The 21,879-nt window shown below is 40.6% G+C and overlaps 1 protein-coding gene across 1 annotated transcript in view; it reads left to right on the forward strand.

Moving 5' to 3' along the window:
• bnc2 (basonuclin 2) overlaps nt 1-21,879 on the forward strand; it is a 414,234-nt gene that overhangs the window by 315,910 nt on the left and 76,445 nt on the right. Inside the window, 2 exon segments of the mRNA XM_034188627.1 lie at nt 18,228-18,330; nt 21,569-21,804. Coding sequence (XP_034044518.1) covers nt 18,228-18,330; nt 21,569-21,804 — 339 coding nt within the window.

Genomic DNA, 21,879 nt, shown 5'->3' on the forward strand with positions numbered 1-21,879 from the left:
GATTAGGGGTTATGTTTGTTGATAAAACATGTTCGACCAGCAGATGACAGTATGCCATTTTCTTTTTTTTTTTATCTTTCTCTGCTATGTCTTTCCAACACTTGTTTCACATGAGCCTAAATAGCAAGTGGATGCTTCAAGACACACATTGGCCTCATCGCAGGTGCAGGCAATATGAAAAATTCTCTCACAGTATTCAGTCGTCTTTGCTACATTTCTTACTTTTATCCATCTGGGCATAGCAGTTTTGATCATACTACAGTACCATATTTTCTGGAGTATAAGGTGTGTGCTTTTTTTTGTGGTACTTGTTTGGCTGGTCCTGTGACTGGTGATTCAAAAGGGAAATATATGTCAAAAATACACTGCATCTATAGCCACAAGGTGGCAACTGAACGGTGCTCCTGTACACTCGTCTGACTGAGGAGAAGACGCAGGGTCTTAGAGAATAAGCCCCTACTTGACACTTGACTTGTTTGCACTTTTTTGGGACAGCTGCAAAGGCAGAGGACATCTAGGCTAAGGTAAGGCTGCAATCACTCATTTTAAAACGTTTATTTGCATTTAGTGAGATGAACATGCGTACATTTTTTTCACATTTTGACATGGTCCATGCATCCATGCACTTCCATTTTCTTCTGCTCAATAGCAACAAGTAGTTTTTTTTTCTTGCCTTGTATAATAACGTTCATTTGCCCGATAGCTTCTGCTTGTTAACGTGGTGTTTGTGTTATAGATAATTAATATGTGTGAAAAGATAACCTCCAAAACATCTAAAAATAGACCATAGGTTATAATTAGGTGGAAAGCAATTAGTCAGCAGAAACAAGCATGTAATGGTCTGGGAGCATGCACAGGTGCCACTTGTTGTTTTAGCCACCACAGTATAGAGCCACTTTGTGTTCTGTACAGCAAGCACTCATGCAGACCACTGGTCCATCCCCAACTCTCGAAAGTAACTATTTGTTGGTCCAGCCAGGTGGAATGTGGGTGTGCCCTTTTGTCTTCTCCAGTCGGTGGGGTCCCCAAAACTAAGGCATCTGCATGCAATGATAAACACATTGCCAAAATGTATTTGCTGACATTACCTCTCAATGCAAGTAATACTTTTCAGCCAAGTCTTTCTCAGTAACTGCTTGTTTGATGCAAAAGTCCTTCCAGCCAAGGATCATTCGAAGAGACTTTCTATCAAAGACTCCCAGTTGTCTCCTTAAGGCACAATTCCGATACCTACCACTTCACCTTTTCCCTTAGTTTTATACATTCAGTGGTGAAGTGGTACAGCAAAGGGAGCAAATTGGGATTGGGCCTAATTCACTGATTAGCACCCATGTCTCACAACTGTACAGTAAGACAGGAAGAACAGGGAGCCTAAAGACTTGGACCTTCATTCTCCTGGAAAGATACCAGCATTGCCAAAGACCTCTGTCCAGCGACCTGGAACGTGGACAGAGAAATGTGTCACATGGCCAAAATGTTATAGATGACATTCGCTCACAATATAAGTGGTACTAAAGGGTACCACTTGCATTATGTGGGAATGTCTCCCAAAGTAAGCTTTCATTTGACAAAAAATGTGTATGACAAGTCATTTTGGTAGAGGAAGAACAGGTGAAAGCAAAGTACAAGAGGACTGAGAGAAAAACTCCAGACATCTGTATTTTGTTCAGAGAGCAGTGAAGTTCATCTGAATTACATTGTTCACCGATTTATGTTTGATAATTGTGTTGCTCTCATCATCTCCAAACATCAGAGGAAATTTTCCCTTTTTCCGCTTTAACTGGTTTACATTGTGTTCGTAATGTCCTTTTAAAAGCAGCTGGACACTGTAATGGGTTTTTCTATACATTTTACAGGACTTGACTTGCAGTCAGTGATTGACAACACCTATAAAAACCTTCAAAATCCCCAAACAGGGTTAATGAAGAATGTGTGTAAATGACAGATCTGGTTGCTTTCATTTGAATGCATGCAAGAAAAAAAGGAGAAGAAAGAACCGAAGAAAAGAGAGGGGTCCCAGGTCTCCATATGAATACATGAAAACACATGCTTCTACTCTCCTTCTGGAATCCACCAGGGACTCACGCCCCATTTGGTTCCCATTAGCATAGCTCTGGTCGCTCTGCCCCATGTCAAAACCCAAATGCACAGCTGCACAAAGGACAGGGACCTCTCACTCTGCGACTGCCAGTCGCACGGCTCAAAACCAGAACTGACATGAAGGACGGGGATTTCAAAGGGAAGCAGCGGCATTTTCTATCACCACCATTTCCGTCTTGTATAATAGTGTTTTACACTGTGGTCGTGACCAGATGACTAATTGTTGTTTATTCTGCTTCACTCCAAGTTCTGTTGAAAGTTCGACACCAATGTATGAAATAAAACAAGCAAAAATTAGCCTGGACATAAAATATTTGCTCCCTCACGCTGCGGTGTGTTTGACTACAAAGTCTTTCTTCATGCAAGACATTTATTTGTCACCTGGTTTCAATATGGACATTGTGAAGTCCTGATCTATCTTGATCCCAGGCCCACTTTGTGACACGCAAAGCTGCTGTGCCTCTTTTCCCTCCACATGTTGGCTACACATTTCTGGCAGGAAATTGACAGCATTTCAGCAGCTAACTCAAGGATGAGATAATATCTTGTGGGTGGAAGAGAGGACAAGATGCTCCCAGTGTTTTACAGTGACCCTAAGCGGAGACAAATTTAAATCTGAAGCTGCTGCTGCAAAGAGGCGGTGGCGGCTCACGCACACACACATACACAGGGTTTTCATTTACAGTTCGGCTTTGCTTAACTCAACCAAACAGGGAATGTGGTCTGCAGCAATGTTGAACATAGTAAAGGTTTCAATTAAAGCATGAAGAACAATACCCACCCCGCGTAGAGCAGCTGTCTGAGTTAGCCCTCTACGCCATCTGGAGTGAAGACCGTTAATGTTTTAGGTGACATGTAGTTTTACCCTCAACTGTCAGGGACATGTAAAGGCCAAATCAAAGAGCTGTACATATTCTATGCATAGGGTATTTACCAGTAAAGGCATTGACGTAGCTACCGTTCGGATGCAAGTTTTTCAACAAATGTGAGCAACTCCTTACAGTGTTTTCATACCACCCTTGTTTGTTTTGAACTTTTGGACTTTTCAGTTTTGCCTGAGCTACATATTCTCACTCATCATACACAATGTGACGACTTGGGTGCCCCTTTGCGTTATTTAGTAACATGCGGGGTAGCACAATAGCATAGAGTAGCCAAATTTCTGTCTGATAACATACAAAACTATGTGCTTGACACCTGCGTGTTCTCTCTAAACATAGTAGAGAACATTTATCCCAATTTGCCATGTATTAACATTCAATCACAAGAAGGATATTGTGTCAAAATGTGATGAGTTGGGTGCGAGAATGCGTTGGTCTGAGAGGTATGAAACCTGACTCATGGTTTGAATTTAACACCCAATGTTTGATGCAATCAAAACAGGTGGTACCTGTTCAAAACAAACTGAGCCATAGTCTGGTTTGTCTACAGTATCAACACATTTAAAAAAAAATGATTTAGACTTTCACACTAATTACAGTTCATTTCAGCAAAGTATGCTGCAATCACCCACATTCTTGTTCTCAACCTAAAATTAAATTGTCATGACATGTTGGTTTATTTTCTATTTATTTTCTTTATTTCTCTCCTTCGTTCCTCAACAGAAATGAACCTGCAAACATTTTTCTCTATTGATTCACATTGGAAAAACCTTAGACTTGACAATGATCCAATGTAACACAAATGTCCATTGACAAATAAATTGCAAGTCTAGACATAGACAGATATCTGGGAATGTGCTGCATGCGCAGATGCAAGCCACTGGCAACAAATCTGCCATTATACTGCATTTATACTAACATGAACGATCATGTCGTCAGTATTGTAACTCTTCCTGGATTATTGTATGGTTGTGAGACTTGGATGCTAACTAGTGACCTAATGTCATGACTAGATTTTAAATATTTGGTACTAGGTTTCTTTGGAGAATCCTTGGATACCACTGGATTGACGACAGGTTACTTAGGGAAACTGGAATGAGGAGTATCACTTTCACTGTGAAACAGTGTCAGCTATGACATTTTTGGCCATGTAGTGCATTTATCTCAGAATGATCTGGTAAACAGGTGCCTAAGTGCTGAGGACCCCACCAATTGGACTTGTGGATGGACCAGTTGTTCCTCTGCTTGGTTGGCATCCAGGACAGGGCAATTCTGTGGTGAGATGGATGGACCAGCATGTGCTCTTAGAATTGGACTAACCTTTCTTTATCATTATAATGTTGGTATTGTTCAGTGCAGTTGCGTGTACCAACTATGATAATAAGAAAGACATCAAACAGGGTGTTTTGCATTGTTGAATCAGCATATCAGCACTGAATAGAGGACTAAGTGTGTCGCGGCTATCAGCCGTGTATTCAGAACGCTTTATTATAGCTTAACAATAAACACAATGGCAAAAAAACAATTTTGTTTGTATTAATTCTACCATAACACCAAAATTAGAGCATGACTTTTCTTCAGTCTAATAGAATACAATAACAGCTTTATGTTGTATTGCATTTACATCCACATATAGGATCATTTCAGAAATTGCATTGCTATTTTGAGATGGAAAGTTAAAGCGTAGCTGGTATTTCCAAAAGATAAGTGTAAACATCCCAAACTCAATATTAGCTCATTGTGTGGGATCATTCGTCCATTGATCTGCCAGCAGGAAAAATGGACAATCAATCATGCCGATTGCATGCACTTTCTAATTGTAATGATCCTAAGCCACTTTGTTGAAGGCGTCCAAATATTCATAGACCATGTGAAGAAGAATCACGACTCACTTGTCACAGCCAACACCAGCAACTCATGAAAACAAAATAAAACCCTCAAGCCAATTCTCAGCAGCATGAATATAAATATGAATAGCAGTTACGAGCTGGATTGGTGGATGTCCATCCATCCCTATACAGAGCTCCAAGTCAGGGCATCAGGACAGAACATAAAACCAACCAACAGTGAATAAACACAACAACAAGAAGGGGCACTCACAGTGCAACACCCGCAACTTACATCTTTGACACGGAGTCATGCAATGACCATAGTCTCCTGATATACTGTGTGGTGCCCTGATTATAAGACGTTTTGGAAAAACACTTTCTGAAGACCCTTTTTTTAATAAAGGTTTTTGGCAAATAATGCAACTAAAGTACATTTTATGGCAGTGCCACTTTTATTTCTAACCATGAACTACAGCGCCTGCCTGCCTGCCTGTCAATGCCTAAAAGTACTGCTTTGTTGTGCAAGTGTATTAAAGATTACTGATAACTAGGGATGGGTACTGATAAGATTTTATCGATATCGATGCCATTATCGATTCTGCTTATCGATCCGATTCCTTATCGATTCCCTTATCGATACCTCTTGTGAATTTTGTACTAAAAGTAGACTTTATAGGTTTTCTATGTATTTCATTGAGTCTTAAAGTAAATAAATATGAAATTGGTCACTGTATCCTTGATCTCTGGACATAAATAAAAATAAACAAAACAGTGTTTTGCTTTGAAGTTATTAATTCTGCTGCTCAACTGCTTAATGCTAACTTTAACATTGAAATGCTAAAGTGTTAACGTTGGTCCCATTTTAAGTTATAAAATACATCTATCAACTGTTTCAGAAGACCATAACAGGTCGGTTTAACATAAAAAGGTAAATAATACTCACAGTCGTATGCTCTTTAGGGTTTTAGTGGGGGAAAATTAAGATAAAGCGAAAGAAAAAAATGAATAAACGAAGCAATAGATCAAAGCACTGCTTCAATCTGCGAACCACTGCTTCGATTGGTTCAAGGTTCAAAGCAAAGCCACGCTGCAGAAAAGTTGATTACAGACCCACAGGGTCTGTAATCAATGTAGAGAAATGATCATTTTCCTGACAAACACCCCCAAAAACAATGGCCACTCTGAAGGACCGATAAGGGAATCGTTAAGGAAAAAGCTTATTGATGTCAGTGGATCGAATAATTTCTTAACGATACCCGAAAGGAACCGGTTCTCGATACCCATCCCTACTGATAACACAGGGTACTTTCTACATACTTAAATCTACAGTGTGTAGGATTTAGTGTCATCTCATGGTGAGATTGCAGATTGCCTTGTGCCGTTGCTGCACTTGATTTTGTTTTTCTTCATGTTTCACTTTCTTTGGCAAAGGGAACTCGTGCTCCCTTGTCTTCTCTTGTGATAATCAATATGTACGTTCCTACATTTCACAAAATCGAGGGCTCTCAAACTTGGTAGCCTGCACAAGTAACTAGTCGACTCTCCTTTTTTCTTCAGTCTTCTGGCCGCGCTTGCAAAATGCTTAAGGTTGACGTAAATATGTTCCTTTTAGGCTACTGTACCAACATGGTGGTGCAGCATGGTGGCCTCTATGAGGGGGAATTGTCCAGTGAAAACATGAAGGACTCAGTTTAAGCTGAAAAAAACATATTGAAACCCAGCTTCGTATAAAAAAAAAGCACAACAGAACCCCGTTATAAAATTCTTTGGAATCTGAAGCCATCTTGTTCTGGAGCTCGTACTTCCTGCAGTTTTTCACTCCATCTGTCCCTCTAACAGTCTTTTAATTGAGAGTCCTCTCCGGTCTGATCCTGGTCGTTGCTGACCGTCAGTGTTTATACAAATGGGCTGGGACAGCGACTGCGAGCCAAGTAAAACATCCATGAAACATCAAGCCTCCGGCTGAACAAAAGCCAGCAGTGAAATGCACACGCACTCCAGCCAGATAAGAGCTGAAAACGACACTGTGTGTGTGTGTGTGTGTGAGACCGCAGCCAGGTCAAGCTGTTGACCGGAGCAGAAACGTGGCGGATCTCGTGCGTCTAAGCGCCATGCTGATGTGCTGGTTTCACAAACACCTCTGTGTCCTTTTCCTCGCCGTCGCACCTCTGTAGCTGCAAGCCAAAAAGGAAACCCTGGCGAGACGTGAGCACAGTGACTAATGTGTATCTGGCCAGGCCTCAGATAGCACGTCCTCCTCCCCCAGCCTGCTGTGACAAATATGTGTGAGTGGAGATGGAGCAGTGGGATCCGGGCCCAAGCTTGTCCCCGACCCAGCCCAGACCAGATGCAGGTTAAACCACAGCCAAACGTATGTATATAGACAAGTCTGAATCTCTCCCTTTTCTAAATGGCGTAAGAAAATTAAAAGACTTTCTGTATCCACTGTGGTAGCCGCTCTCTGAGTGGCTCCACAGATCTTGGTGGCTTCCCTCACCAGTGTACTTCTTGTATGGTCACTCTGTAACTCAGTATTAGCAAACTGCCTCACCCACACACATTTACAATACTGTACCAAGCTGAATGAATTTCTTAATGATTGATGTAAATAACGATAAAGGCATATTTAGCAACCTTGAAACCTTAATGCATCCATAACCTGACTTCTTTAAAGAAAAGTGACTGTAGTAGTGATGATTTATTTGTGTTGTGCTGAAGAGTGCCAGTACTTATGCAAGTCATTATTTTGACTTTGATATTTTTATTTAATTTACATCATGTTGTAGACATTTGTTTTTGGGTTACGTTTAAAGGGGATAATTTTAGAAATGTTAACATAGAGAAACATGATTTATTATTGTTATTATTATTATCTGTTTACAGAAATGACACAAATAAATTAAAATCTGTAAAAGCCCAAGCATGTGTAGAATTTATATCAATCAATCAATCTTTTTATATAGCGCCAAATCACAACAAACAGTTGCCCCAAGGCGCTTTATATTGTAAGGCAAGGCCATACAACAATTACGTAAAACCCCAACGGTCAAAACGACCCCCTGTGAGCAAGCACTTGGCTACAGTGGGAAGGAAAAACTCCCTTTAACAGGAAGAAACCTCCAGCAGAACCAGGCTTATATATCCACTCTATGCAAGAACTACAACGACGTTTTAGGGCCACATTGATGTTTTTTTTTGTTTGTTTTTTTTTTGTATACTTTGAGAATAAAGTGGTAATATTACGAGAATAAAGTCATAATATTACTACAATAAAGCCATTATTTTTTGAGAAAAAACTCGTAATATTATGAGAATAAAGTCATAATCATTCATATCAGAACTTTGAAAAGAATATGCAAGAAAATGTGTCTATTCCAGAGGAGGAACCACACGGATTTCACCTGTAGTTCCAGTGATTAGTAGCTCCTGAAATCGCCTCTTTTGTGGAGGAGGAGATGGCTGAAACTGGTGGGCGCCAGGGGATACAATTCCTGGCGGGGATCACTACTTTGGCACCACACCGGCAGTCGTCGCTTTTTGTATAAATACAACTTTATTCTCCATAATATTATGACTTTATTCTCGTAATATTACAAGTTTTTTCTCATAATATTACAACTTTATTGTCGCAATTTACGAGTTTTTTTCTTGTATTGTTACGACTTTATTTTTGTAATATTACGACTTTATACTTGTAATATTACGAGTTTTTATTCATCGCAATATTACGACTTTATTCTCATAACATTACGACTTTATTCTCGTAATATTACGACTTTATTCCCATAATATTACGAGTTTTTATTCCTCGCAATATTATAACTTTATTCTCGTAATATTACGAGTTTTTATTCCTCGCAATATTACGACTTTATTCTCGAAGTCTAAAAAAAAACTCAGTGTGGCCCTAAAATGCTGTCGTAGAGAACCATAAAAAGGAGCGATTTTGTTTTTTTCCTTTCCACTGAGGAGCCAGACTCCTCCTTGATGAGCTTTGATTGACAGCCCATGCTGTGCTATTCGCTTTGGATTCTTTCATCTTTACCGCATGCGATCAGTTTGGATGCTGTATTACCAGCAACATTTTTGGTTACTGTTTTGCACACTCACAGCGAAATTTGTAAAAGTACATATTCAACTTAAAAAAACAAGAGAGAAAGAAATCATAAGAATAAAATAACCGCCCCAACACACTTCGTTTTTTTTCTCCCGTCAGTGCTCGTTGAGTTGAGGGGCCTTGCTGCTGCTTTAATGCTTCATAATGCTGCTGTGTGCTTAATGGGCCAGATATGAGAGGTGCTGCTCGCCGGCGTAATAAGTCAGTGATTAGAGGGCGCCTTGTCACAGCAGCGGCCCCACAGACAGTGGCACACTCTAATTGCCGTATTAGACGCCCCTTAACTATCTTGTCAGCTGTCAGGCCCCGGCTCGTAAACAGCAGAGGTGCATTTGATATTTCCATTTGTTTATTTCTGTCTGCCACGCTGAGAGGTAATTAGAAAAAGGCCTCCTTTGGAGATCAGTGCACTAAATTTGGCTACTGTACACTAATCTTATAGCACAGAGCAAAAATCTGAAGCGCAATAAATGTGAAGGACCTGAAGGGGTTTTTAATGTTAATTTTTAAGCAAATACAAATCTAATGGAGAATTTTGCCTATTTTATAAAGAAAACGACGTATTAAAGCAACAATATGAAGGATTTGGTGTCATCTAGTGGTGAGGTTGTAGATTTTATTATGGTGTCACTGGTCACGTTTTTGGTTCTTTAGCGAGATGAATTTATGGTCCCTTGCCTTGTCTTGTGACAGCCAATATATATTCATTATCATACATTTGACAAAAGAGAGGGTTCTCAAAGCTGTTTGTCTGCACTAGCAAGCACTCCACAGTGTCCTGAAAAGCAGATTACTTTGAAGGTTTACAGTTCAATGCAGAATACCACAAAGAAAACAAATAGGGATAATACAGTATTGTTCTGACTACAAAACAGCTCTGATTATAAGACAATTCCCTCCCTTTATGAATACCAAACCTTGTTTTTTTTTAAATAAAGAAATAATTTTATTTGAAAATAATGCTACTAAAAGCAGATTTTATAGAAAGCCCTTCATGTACTTTTTCAACCACATACTGAGATACTGCCACTTTTTATATCAAAGAAGCTTTTATTGAAAGTTTGAATTTTTAAGGCATTTTTTTAGGGCTTGCTGTCTTCTAACATTACATTCTCATGCTGCATTTCTTAGCTGCTTGAGAGTTGTTTAATGAATCTGCTGCATTTATCAATGTGAACATAAGCTTTGCATTATAACTTCTGCTCAGTTGCTGGCAAACCTACCTGACTTTTGAGGTGTTCTCTTGTCACTATGTCTCTTCATTGTAAGCCAAAGGGGTGGATTATGTCAGACATGGGAGACATACAAGGAATGTAATATAAGAAAACAGCCAGCTCGCAAGCTGTACCTGAGATTTCACATCTTTAAAAAAAACCCTTCTTTGTGCCCTCCCACATCCGCCACAAACATTTCCCATATTTTATCTCTTTGGGGGGGAGGGGGAGTCTTCCACAGTTCTGGATTGATATCATTTTCATTGTTCCACTATGACTTTCTTTTATACCCTCTTTGTCCATGTTTGTTACCTTTGATGATGACGGAACATTTTTACAAGCAGAACTGGCATTAAATATTGTGTTGATGAACCAGATGTATTTCTGTGCTGTATTTTTGTGCCATTTCAGATTAAGGGGAAGCAAACATTTGTTTATTTTTGTAAGATACCCCCCTGCCCCCTCCAGTTTACCATAATAACTCAAAAACAATAAATGCTATCATCTTGTATGTCTAAATTAAAAGGACATAACATGAGGACAAAATTTAGTTAACTTTGGACAGCAGATCAACACAAAAATCAAGTTTGCGTTTGCTAGTGTAATACACTGTAGACCTATCTTCCACCTGCTGGACATGTCTGGGCTTGTTGTAGGGAATAATCTTATCACACAGATGACGGAATTGGTAGGTGTTTTTTTTTAAATTGCATTAGAAATTAACTTCATAGTTTCTTCTAATTTGCAAAGCCTAGGTCTATACTGCTGTGTGTGGAAAAACAAACTTTGATAAAACAATATGCAACCTAACTAGCATTATTAAAAAGTTGTACAATATGACACTTTAGTCTATTTATGGCATGCTGCTTTGGATAAGAGCCCAAACTCATGTGCATGCTAAACTGACACATGGCGTATAATCCTCACACATGGGGAGGATTGGCGTTCACGCACCTGGAGAGCTTAAAAACGGCCAAAGTCAAATAATCTGTGTCTCCTGTCTGATTTGGTGTCAGGCGGTGAGGTGACATGGTTAGAAGTGGTGTAATTTTGTGTTTAATCTCGGATAAGACCGTGTTCGCTTTGACACTCCCCTCAGCTATTAATCTGGTTTGCAGCACCTGAAGGCGAGTGTGGAGGATTCTGAGTTCAGTTTTAACACACCGACAAACAGGATATTAGTCTAATCCACAGTCTCGTTAACGTGTTCTTGGGTCAATACTATGTGCGCAAGAACAGTGATGAAAGTGAGATAAACACGAAAACCTGATTTTTTATTATTTTTATTTTATTTTATTTTTTTATGAGAAGGTGGGACCAGAGGCAGCCATAAAGTGACCCTATACGGGAACATCCTACTAGTTCGAAGGTTCACGAGTTTGAAAGTTCAGCTCAATCAAATCAAATCAATTTTATTTATATAGCACCAAATCACAACAAACAGTTGCCCCAAGGCGCTTTATATTGTAAGGCAAAAGCCATACAATAATTACAGAAAAACCCCAACGGTCAAAACGACCCCCTATGAGCAAGCACTTGGCGACAGTGGGAAGGAAAAACTCCCTTTTAACAGGAAGAAACCTCCAGCAGAACCAGGCTCAGGGAGGGGTAGCCTTCTGCTGGGACTGGTTGGGGCTGAGGGGAGAGAGTCAGGAAAAAGACATGCTGTGGAAGAGAGCAGAGATCAATCACTAATGATTAAATGCAGAGTGGTGCATACAGAGCAAAAAGAGGTGAATAAAAAGAAACACTCAGTGCATCATGGGAACCCCCCAGCAGTCTAAGTCTATAGCAGCATAACTAATGGATGGTTCAAGGTCACCTGATCCAACCCTAACTATAAGCTTTAGCAAAAAGGAAAGTTTTAAGCTTAATCTTAAAAACAGAGAGGGTGTCTGTCTCCCTAATCCGAATTGGGAGCTGGTTCCAGAGGAGAGGAGCCTGAAAGCTGAAGGCTCTGCCTCCCATTCTACTCTTACAAACCCTAGGAACTACAAGTAAGCCTGCAGTCTGAGAGCGAAGTGCTCTATTGGGGTGATATGGTACTATGAGGTCCCTGAGATAAGATGGGACCTGATTATTCAAAACCTTATAAGTAAGAAGAAGAACTTTAAATTCTATTCTGGAATTAACAGGGAGCCAATGAAGAGAAGCCAATATGGGTGAAATATGCTCTCTCCTTCTAGTCCCTGTCAGTACTCTAGCTGCAGCATTTTGAATTAACTTAAGGCTTTTCAGGGAACTTTTAGGACAACCTGATAATAATGAATTACAATAGTCCAGCCTAGAAGAAATAAATGCATGAATTAGCTTTTCAGCATCACTATGAGACAAGACCTTTCTAATTTTAGAGATATTGCGCAAATGCAAAAAAGCAGTTCTACATATTTGCTTAATATACGCATTGAAGGACATATCCTGATCAAAAATGACTCCAAGATTTCTCACAGTATTACTGGAGGTCAGGGTAATGCCATCCAGAATAAGGATCTGGTTAGACACCATGTTTCTAAGATTTGTGGGGCCAAGTACAATAACTTCAGTTTTATCTGAATTTAAAAGCAGGAAATTAGAGGTCATCCATGTCTTTATGTCTGTAAGACATTCCTGCAGTTTAACTAAATGGTGTGTGTCCTCTGGCTTCATGGATAGATAAAGCTGGGTATCATCTGCGTAACAATGAAAATTTAAGCAATGCTTTCTAATAATACTGCCTAAGGGAAGCATGTATAAAGTGAATAAAATCGGTCCTAGCACAGAACCTTGTGGAACTCCATAATTAACCTTAGTCTGTGAAGAAGACTCCCCATTTACATGAACAATTGTAATCTATTAGATAAATATGATTCAAACCACTGCAGCGCAGTGCCCTTTAATACCTATGGCATGCTCTAATCTCTGTAATAAAATTTTATGGTCAATGGTATCAAAAGCAGCACTGAGGTCTAACAGGATGAGCACAGAGATGAGTCCACTGTCTGAGGCCATAAGAAGATCATTTGTAACCTTCACTAATGCTGTTCTGTACTATGATGAATTCTGAAACCTGACTGAAACTCTTCAAATAGACCATTCCTCTGCAGATGATCAGTTAGCTGTTTTACAACTACCCTTTCAAGAATTTTTGAGAGAAAAGGAAGGTTGGAGATTGGCCTATAATTAGCTAAGATAGCTGGGTCAAGTGATGGCTTTTTAAGTAATGGTTTAATTACTGCCACCTTAAAAGCCTGTGGTACATAGCCAACTAATAAAGATAGATTGATCATATTTAAGATCGAAGCATTAATTAATGGTAGGGCTTCCTTGAGCAGCCTGGTAGGAATTGGGTCTAATAGACATGTTGATGGTTTGGAGGAAGTGACTAATGAAAGTAACTCAGACAGAACAATCGGAGAGAAAGAGTCTAACCAAATACCAGCATTACTGAAAGCAGCTGAACATAAAGATATGTCTTTGGGATGGTTATGAATAATTTTTTTCTAATAGTTAAAATTTTATTTGCAAAGAAAGTCATGAAGTCATTACTAGTTAAAGTTAAAGGAATACTCGGCTCAATAGAACTCTGACTCTTTGTCAGCCTGGCTACAGTGCTGAAAAGAAACCTGGGGTTGTTCTTATTTTCTTCAATTAGTGATGATTAGTAAGATGTCGTAGCTTTACGGAGGGCTTTTTTTATAAAGCAACAGACTCTTTTTCCAGGCTAAATGAAGATCTTCTAAATTAGTGAGACGGCATTTCCTCTCCAGCTTACGGGTTATCTGCTTTAAGCTGCGAGTTTGTGGGTTATACCACGGAGTCAGGCACTTCTGATTTAAGGCTCTCTTTTTCAGAGGAGCTACAGCATCCAAGGTTGTGCTCAATGAGGATGTAAAGCTATTGACGAGATAATCTATCTCACTCACAGAGTTTAGGTAGCTACTCTGCAATGTGTTGGTATATGGCATTGAAGAACATAACAAAGAAGGAATCATATCCTTAAACCTAGTTACAGAGCTTTCAGAAAGACTTCTACTGTAATGAAACGTATTCCCCACTGTTGGGTAGTCCATTAAAGTAAATGTAAATGTTATATGAATTTAGCTTTGGCTCTTCTTTTTTCCCTTTAAAACCCTGAAAAACAGGCCTGTAGAGTGGGCATTTTAGTATGTTGTAGTGTTAAACACAGAGGTTCCCAAAAAGGTTCAGCACACCAAGATTAGATGATCAACATGTCCAGAATTAAGTGAACAAAAATTAAATGGTTGCTAACAATACAGAAAATATTAAAAGAATAAGTAGTACTACAAATAAAAAATACATGGAAAACTGTAATCTCATTAATGCATTTACTGTGGCTTGTTGTCTTTGCTTATTGGTGTAGCATGTAAGCTCCAACAGAAACACGATTTTAGGGTATATAAATGTTTTTGACTGTTAAACTTTATTCAAAAGAATGTTGACTGACAAAGTTAGTGGAAGTAAATTTACTGGAAGATTCTGGCCCACTAATGGTTTTCAATGTTAGCTGGAAAGCTAATCCACCAGTGAAAACAAATCAATCAATCAAATTTTTTTTTATATAGCGCCAAATCACAACAAACAGTTGCCCCAAGGCGCCTTATATTGTAAGGCAAGGCCATACAATAATTATGTAAAACCCCAACGGTCAAAACGACCCCCTGTGAGCAAGCACTTGGCTACAGTGGGAAGGAAAAACTCCCTTTTAACAGGAAGAAACCTCCAGCAGAACCAGGCTCAGGGAGGGGCAGTCTTCTGCTGGGACTGGTTGGGGCTGAGGGAGAGAACCAGGAAAAAGACATGCTGTGGAGGGGAGCAGAGCAACCCAGTCTCATGGATTGTCGTGATTCAGCAGCACAAAATATACATTAATCTATTGGTTCGTCAGATGGTCACAAAAAGTGCCAAATGTTCGTCATGGCAGCACAAATTCATACTAATTCATTCCATGATGGCTGCACGTAACTAAAAGTGTAGCGGGGTGGGGGGGTGACGTGGGTTGTTATGGTTAAGGGAAGAAGTAGGGTTAGGTTATGGTTAAGGTTAGGGTTGGGGGTAGGAGTAGGGTTAGTAATAATGAGTTAAAAAAAACCCTGTCACGAAAATTTGAATAATTTCGTGACGGGAGGATGAAAAAAAACCAACAGACTGATGATTTGTAAATCAGCTTTGATAATTAAGAGTCTGATCTTGGCTCTGAGGCCCGTTGGTGCCGGTGTTAATCTCTGGATTTTGTGGAGTCAAGCAGATGAGAGTCTGCGACTCCCCCTGGGTGGGACGCCAGTCCAACACAGGTCACTTTCCCAGGCGATGCCCATATACAGGGTGGGGTGGACTGAGACAATGCAGATTAAATGTTTTGTAGCATGAGTGGGATTCAAACACAGGTCTACATATTGGTAGACCAGCTCCTTATCCACTAAGATACCTGCTCCACAAGAGTTGTTCTTAAATGTGCATAAAATCCCACAATGGAACACAAATGCCCTGAAATCAGGTCAGGGAGACTTATGCTACAGACACTTACCAACCAGTGCAGTTCTGTCCAGATTTGCTTGCAAATTGGTTGAACCTCATGTCAGGTTGTCTGTTGCTTAGTCGAATGAGCCAAATAAAATGTGTAAAACGTTTGTCATTAGCATATGTAGCTGTTTTGTGCATTGAGCTCAGGTGATGTGCATCTCCGCTACGGATCCTGTTGTACAACTAGCATTGTGAAATTGGTGGTACATGAACGGACTCCAACCTATGACCCCTTGTTTATGTGCTTTATGTGTCACACTCTGGTCTCATAAGGGCAAGATGTCTAACACTATTACTGCAGGTAGTAAACAGATAAAGCCACAGGCTCAGGCAGGCACTGATGACGTGAAACTGTTACATATATCTCATTTGCCATTTGATTTGAAAGCTGTTATTGCAATTTGATATGGAAATAAATGAAATGATATTTACAGCCAATGGGCATTATTGAAATTGTGAATTTATTGTTTACTGTACTTTTTTTAACCGAGGCCATCAAATATGGCCATCGGGTATTGCAAAGGCTTTTCCTCCATCCATCCATCCGTTTGTCCGTCCATCTGTCTGTGCTCAGCATATGCCCCGCTGTTTTCCTCCAGAAGAATTTCTACGACCTTGGTGAACCATTCGGCTGCCCCTTTTATCTTCTGCCCTCCCCGACAGTCTGATGTTGTCATGGCAACTCCACACATTATGCACACACTGACAGAATCTTATACAAACTCATCTGACTGATACAAACTCATCTCATTTGCCCCACCCCCTGCCACCCTCCCTTACCTCCGCCCTGCCGCTTCCCCCGAGCTGCGGCTGTGCAGGACACTGCTGCCCCCCCCCCCCCCCCCCAACACACACACACACACACACAATTCCTTAATTTGGATGACTGTCTTAAAGTTTAGCGTACATAAACAATCAAATGTATATGTATGGTTGTTCTAATTCTGATGTGTGCCATTATTACGTTCAACTTTATTTAAGTATACTTTTGTCTGAGGTGACTGGGTGTGAAGAAATTTTGTTGCACTTGTAATGACAATAATCTATCAATCTATCGATCTATTACTGCCAGACTCTTGAAATTCATAGGGAACATTGGACAAGTTCAAAGATGGCTAACCTTGATGTATTTTAAGAGGTTAAAAAGTCACATTCTGTTTCAGTCTGATCCGTTTTGTTTTTGAGTGACGCGGGTGACAGCCAATCAGAGTAGAGCTGCACCGTGATGTCAGTCGCTGGTCTATTCAAAACTGCTTCATTTTGTGTGTTTATATACACGTTTCTCATGTATTATATAAATGCTTGTGAGAAATTAGCACTTCTAAAAGTGAAAACACTGTTTTTGTAAACTGATAACACCTCTGTTGTTATTTATGAGACATTTTGCTGACGTTAGCTTGCATGCTAACTCAAAGCTAACTTCCTACAGAGTTAAAGTTGTCTCATTAATAATTACAAATACACAGAGGCTGATCTACAAATATTCTTTGATTTGCACAACATGAACAAATGATGATTTGATTTGAACATGTACAAATTGTGCATAAGACGGTAGGATCTTAATAATTAATTACAAAATTGCAAATTATAAAGAACACAATGCTCATACAACTGAGACTATTTTAGCATGCGTTATATTTTTTTAATTGTAACATTTGCAGTCAATAGTCTTTAAAAAAAAAAAAAAAAGAAGATAGATCATTCCCAGAGTTTTCCTCATAGGAAAAGTGTCTTCTGTTGTAATTTTGGTTTCAGGACTGCAATCTTTAGTAATCAATTAATCTTAAAAATGTAACAAGCATCCAATAAGTGAAGATTGATATTTCTAATTTCTTTGTCTCTTGTCATTGCTTTTTACCTCATCTGCTGATCATGTGAGTGAAAAAATTGTAATATTTTCCGCTTGCAGCTGCACTCATCAGTCAGAATTACACTGTAAATCTACGTCTTTATTTTTTTCATTGTTTTGCCGCTCGTAAATGCACCCAATATGACTCCTGTCGAGTGTTTAACTCGCTGTTTGTGAAATGCACCAGCCTCAGCAGACCCTCCGAGCTACCCTCGTCAAAGTCTGGACACTTAACCTCTCTCTCCTAAAAGCCTTCCGGGATCACACAAAGTTCAGCGGCGGTGCTGAGTAACAGACCTCAGTGAAAACAACTTATATTTCTGCGTTTTCAGAACGGGAAGCCTTTTGTTGGTTGACATGCACGCTGAGAATTTGAGGTAGGACAGGACAGGTTCACACCCTGGAATGAAATGGCACTCTGGGATTTTTTTTTTTCCTCCCCTCCAGAATCTTTGATGTATTGGCTGTAACAGCTGTCATGGTTTGTAACACGTTTTGTCACAATTTCACAAACAGTTCGGATATAAAGTGTTATAAATTACTTTGACTTCAGGGCCTTGCTGTTCTGCACCACTTTACGCAATAATGTGCCTGATCTCTCTCTTGTTTATGGCAGCACTGCTGATAACTCCTTTTTTTCTCCTCCACACTCTCTTTTGCTCTCCTGCAGAAGTGAGCAACTACTGACATGAATTTGTGTTGTCTGTGTCCCTGCAGGCCATTCGCTGCACACTGGTAAACTGCACGTGCGAGTGTTTCCAGCCAGGAAAGATTCATCTACGAACATGTGACCAGTGCAAACATGGCTGGGTGGCTCACGGTAATCACATTTTACACTTACTGCACGGTGATCAGCATGTCATTATCTGAATACACAGAGGAAGTAAACATTAGCAATGACTTAACAGCTCATTTTCTGTGTGGTGCAAATGTTTTAGGCAACCCAGAGTTGATAAATGATGTATGTTCCTATCATCCATTTGTGTTCCCGTGGATGTGGTCGGGCGTGGATTGGGTGTGTTGATATCTTCTGTCACCTCAAAGAGTCTGCACCTGAGACCACCAAGAACCCTTTCTATAGCTGTTCAAGGAGATATACCTCACATCAGCTGCGTCCCAATGCACATACACTCTGTCTGCACATATCACCACCAGTCACCTGCCATGGTGTCATATTAATATGGAGGGTGTATTCTGGCCACTGCAGGAAAAGAAAGAAAGAAAGAAAGAAAGAAAGAAACAGGGATATGTAAGTGATTTATGCACCATTTTAAAGGGAAAGAAACATTCCACTCTGATTGGTTGATATCATGTTTGGAATACAAAATATCCATGAATACTGAACACAGTAAATCCAATCTTTTTGTGCACAGTGTACAGTTTTTTTTTACCAGTATTTCATATCACTTAAACAGAAAGTGAACTCAGACAAACCCCAAGTGGGTTTATGTCCTGCATCCTAGTCCTTTTTGTACCCGTTCTCAGACTACAAAACTAACATGAATAAATAACACTGTAAACACAATCCTTTTACATGCGGTGCCGTTATTTCTGAACCCCATAAATAACAAAAGGCGCTTGGACATGCCCCAGATGAATTACCACCCGCTGCCCAAGTCCTTAAGCCTGATTTATGCTACTACGTCTCTACAGCTCCATAGCCACGTAGAACCCTCTGCGTTGCTGCGAACCCTCTCCGAGCCCCTCTCCATATCCTGGCACGCACTTCCCAAAAATTGACGCTACGCATCGAAATGTGTGCACGCGATTACATTTCAATCATGAATCAAATAGACAAACGTGGCAGAAGAAGTCCACAAATATGACCACCTTTAGAACACGGTGTCGCAAAACTGCAAAGTTGCTCAAATGACCAGCAATTCATGGAGGGAAATTGTATGTAACGTTGGTTTGGACGTCGATGATTGCATAAAGAAATCGAGGTCACTGAGGGACAAACTGATCCAGAAAAAAATGACCAGGAGCAGTTGCGATGCAGACAGCAAGAAAGTTCCTGCCTTCTTCTTCACGTCATGCCCCCTACTATTCCGGCGGTAAATTGCATTGCGACACCCACCAATACAATGGAGACCTTCAAAAATGTCACACCCACGTCAACCTGATTGCGTGGCCATGGAGTTACAGTGCTGTAGAAGCATCAATCAAGTTTCATTGCGTCCACGGTCAAAATAGAGCTTGTTTAATAATTAAAAACAAAAATTAAAGAGAATATCTAATTGAATGATGTTGAATTAGAGATTTTATTTCTCATTCATTAAAGAAATTATCAAGATATACATCTAAGTTTAAATCAAAAACAGTGAAAAAAGCCTTTGCTTCTTCATTGGTGCATTGCCCGACAGATGACAACACACAGACAGCTTGGTCATAAAATAGTTTTAGTGACAAAAATCTGATTAAAAAAAAAAACAACCTGTTTTTCTCATAAATTTCTCATAGTTTTTTGTCACCTTGAGGAAGTGGTATATTTTTAAATTTGAGAAGTGGTCACATATTTTATTTATTTATAGTAGTCATTTCAAAACACACACACACACACTTTCTAAATGTGTTTGAAGTATGCCTAAAACATTTGCACAACACTTTTTTTGTTATAGATTTGAATTTATTTTTGTTGACTTCTGTTTGTTCTGTTGCGTTCAAAGCCTTGTATATTATGTCTCAGATAAAAAGAAATAGCACGAAAGAGAGACGAGCAGGAGACCACACCTTACAAGACACCTTATGAGTTTTCAACATGGTATAAGAAAAAGGGAGAGCAGGCAAGAAAGTACAAAGAGAAGGAGGAGGGGTAAAAGATAAAAGAAAACACCTGTTTGGCTTGCGTCCGCACATGAACGGGCCACGGGCCCTTCAGCGGATTGCACAGGACCCCGTTGACTATTTTTTAATCTCTCCCTCTGAACTGTCAGGCACCCATCTCTCCTTTCCCCCACTTTTCATTTCATGTCGGCATTGGCAGGGACTCTGACAAGTACTTCTTCATTTTTATTATGTTCGTGTCTGGCTGTGCTGTGTTGTCAGGCAAGCCCTCGTCAGCAGGAAAAAGCCGTCCCAGGATCAGAGAGAGACCCGAGCAGGTGTCACCCAGACAGCCAGAGAAAGGGAGAGAGAGCTTTATGAGGTAAGGCAGGAGTGAGGGATCGAGGCAGTGAGGAAGGAGGGAAAGAGTGGACCAGGTTTAGCCCAACGAGCCAGAGAGGAGACGTGGCTGGGAGCTCAAAGTAAGGAGCGCCACAGAGGGTGCAAAGTAAGGAGTGCAACAGAGGGTGCAAAGAAAGAGTGCCAGAGATGGCGCAAAGTAAAGAGGGCAACAGAGGACACAAAGTAAGGAGTGCCACAGAGGGTGCAAAGTAATGAGTGCAACAGGAGGCACAAAGTAATGAGGGCAACAGAGGGTACAAAGTAAGGAGTGCCACAGAGGGTGCAAAGTAAGGAGTGCAACAAAGGGTGCAAAGAAAGAGTGCCAGAGAGGGCGCAAAGTAAAGAGGGCAACAGAGGACACAAAGTAAGGAGTGCCACAGAGGGTGCAAAGTAATGAGTGCAACAGGAGGCACAAAGTAATGAGGGCAACAGAGGGTACAAAGTAAGGAGTGCCACAGAGGGTGCAAAGTAAGGAGTGCAACAAAGGGTGCAAAGAAAGAGTGCCAGAGAGGGCGCAAAGTAAAGAGGGCAACAGAGGACACAAAGTAAGGAGTGCCACAGAGGGTGCAAAGTAAGGAGTGCGACAGAAGGCACAAAGTAATGAGGGCATCAGAGGATGCAAAGTAAGGAGTGCAACACAGAGCACAAAGTAAGGAGTGCAACAGAGGGTGAAAAGTAAGGAGTGCCACAGAGGGTGGTGCTCCTTACTTTGTGGTTACTTTGAGGTTGGTGAATCTGCCTGCTTGAAAGGTGATGTGTCATTTTCGCTACATGTCTGATACTTTAACAAGTGGGCGTGGTGTCACTGCGCTCGCTGTGTGCTGACAGCTGATGAAATGTTAACTGTGACTATGTTCATTCTTTTTGTCTTCCGCTGTTTGGTGCCCTCTCAGCTCTGGACAAGCTGAGCACCCAGCACCTGTACCACCCGACCCAGGTGGAGATCGTTCAGTCCAACGTGGTGTTCGACATCAGCAGCCTGATGCTGTACGGCACACAGGCCGTACCCGTCAGGCTCAAGATCCTCCTCGACCGTCTCTTCTCTGTGCTCAAGCAGGAAGAGGTGCTGCACATCCTGCACGGCCTGGGCTGGACCCTCCGCGACTACGTCAGGGGCTACATACTGCAGGTCAGTGATCGACGTGTCACGTCTCCAATTGCACAAAAAAAGAAAAAAAACCCGCACACCTTTGCATTCGCTTGG

Source organism: Thalassophryne amazonica, chromosome 15, assembly GCF_902500255.1.
Source record: "Thalassophryne amazonica chromosome 15, fThaAma1.1, whole genome shotgun sequence".
In the NCBI taxonomy this organism is placed as follows: domain Eukaryota; kingdom Metazoa; phylum Chordata; class Actinopteri; order Batrachoidiformes; family Batrachoididae; genus Thalassophryne; species Thalassophryne amazonica.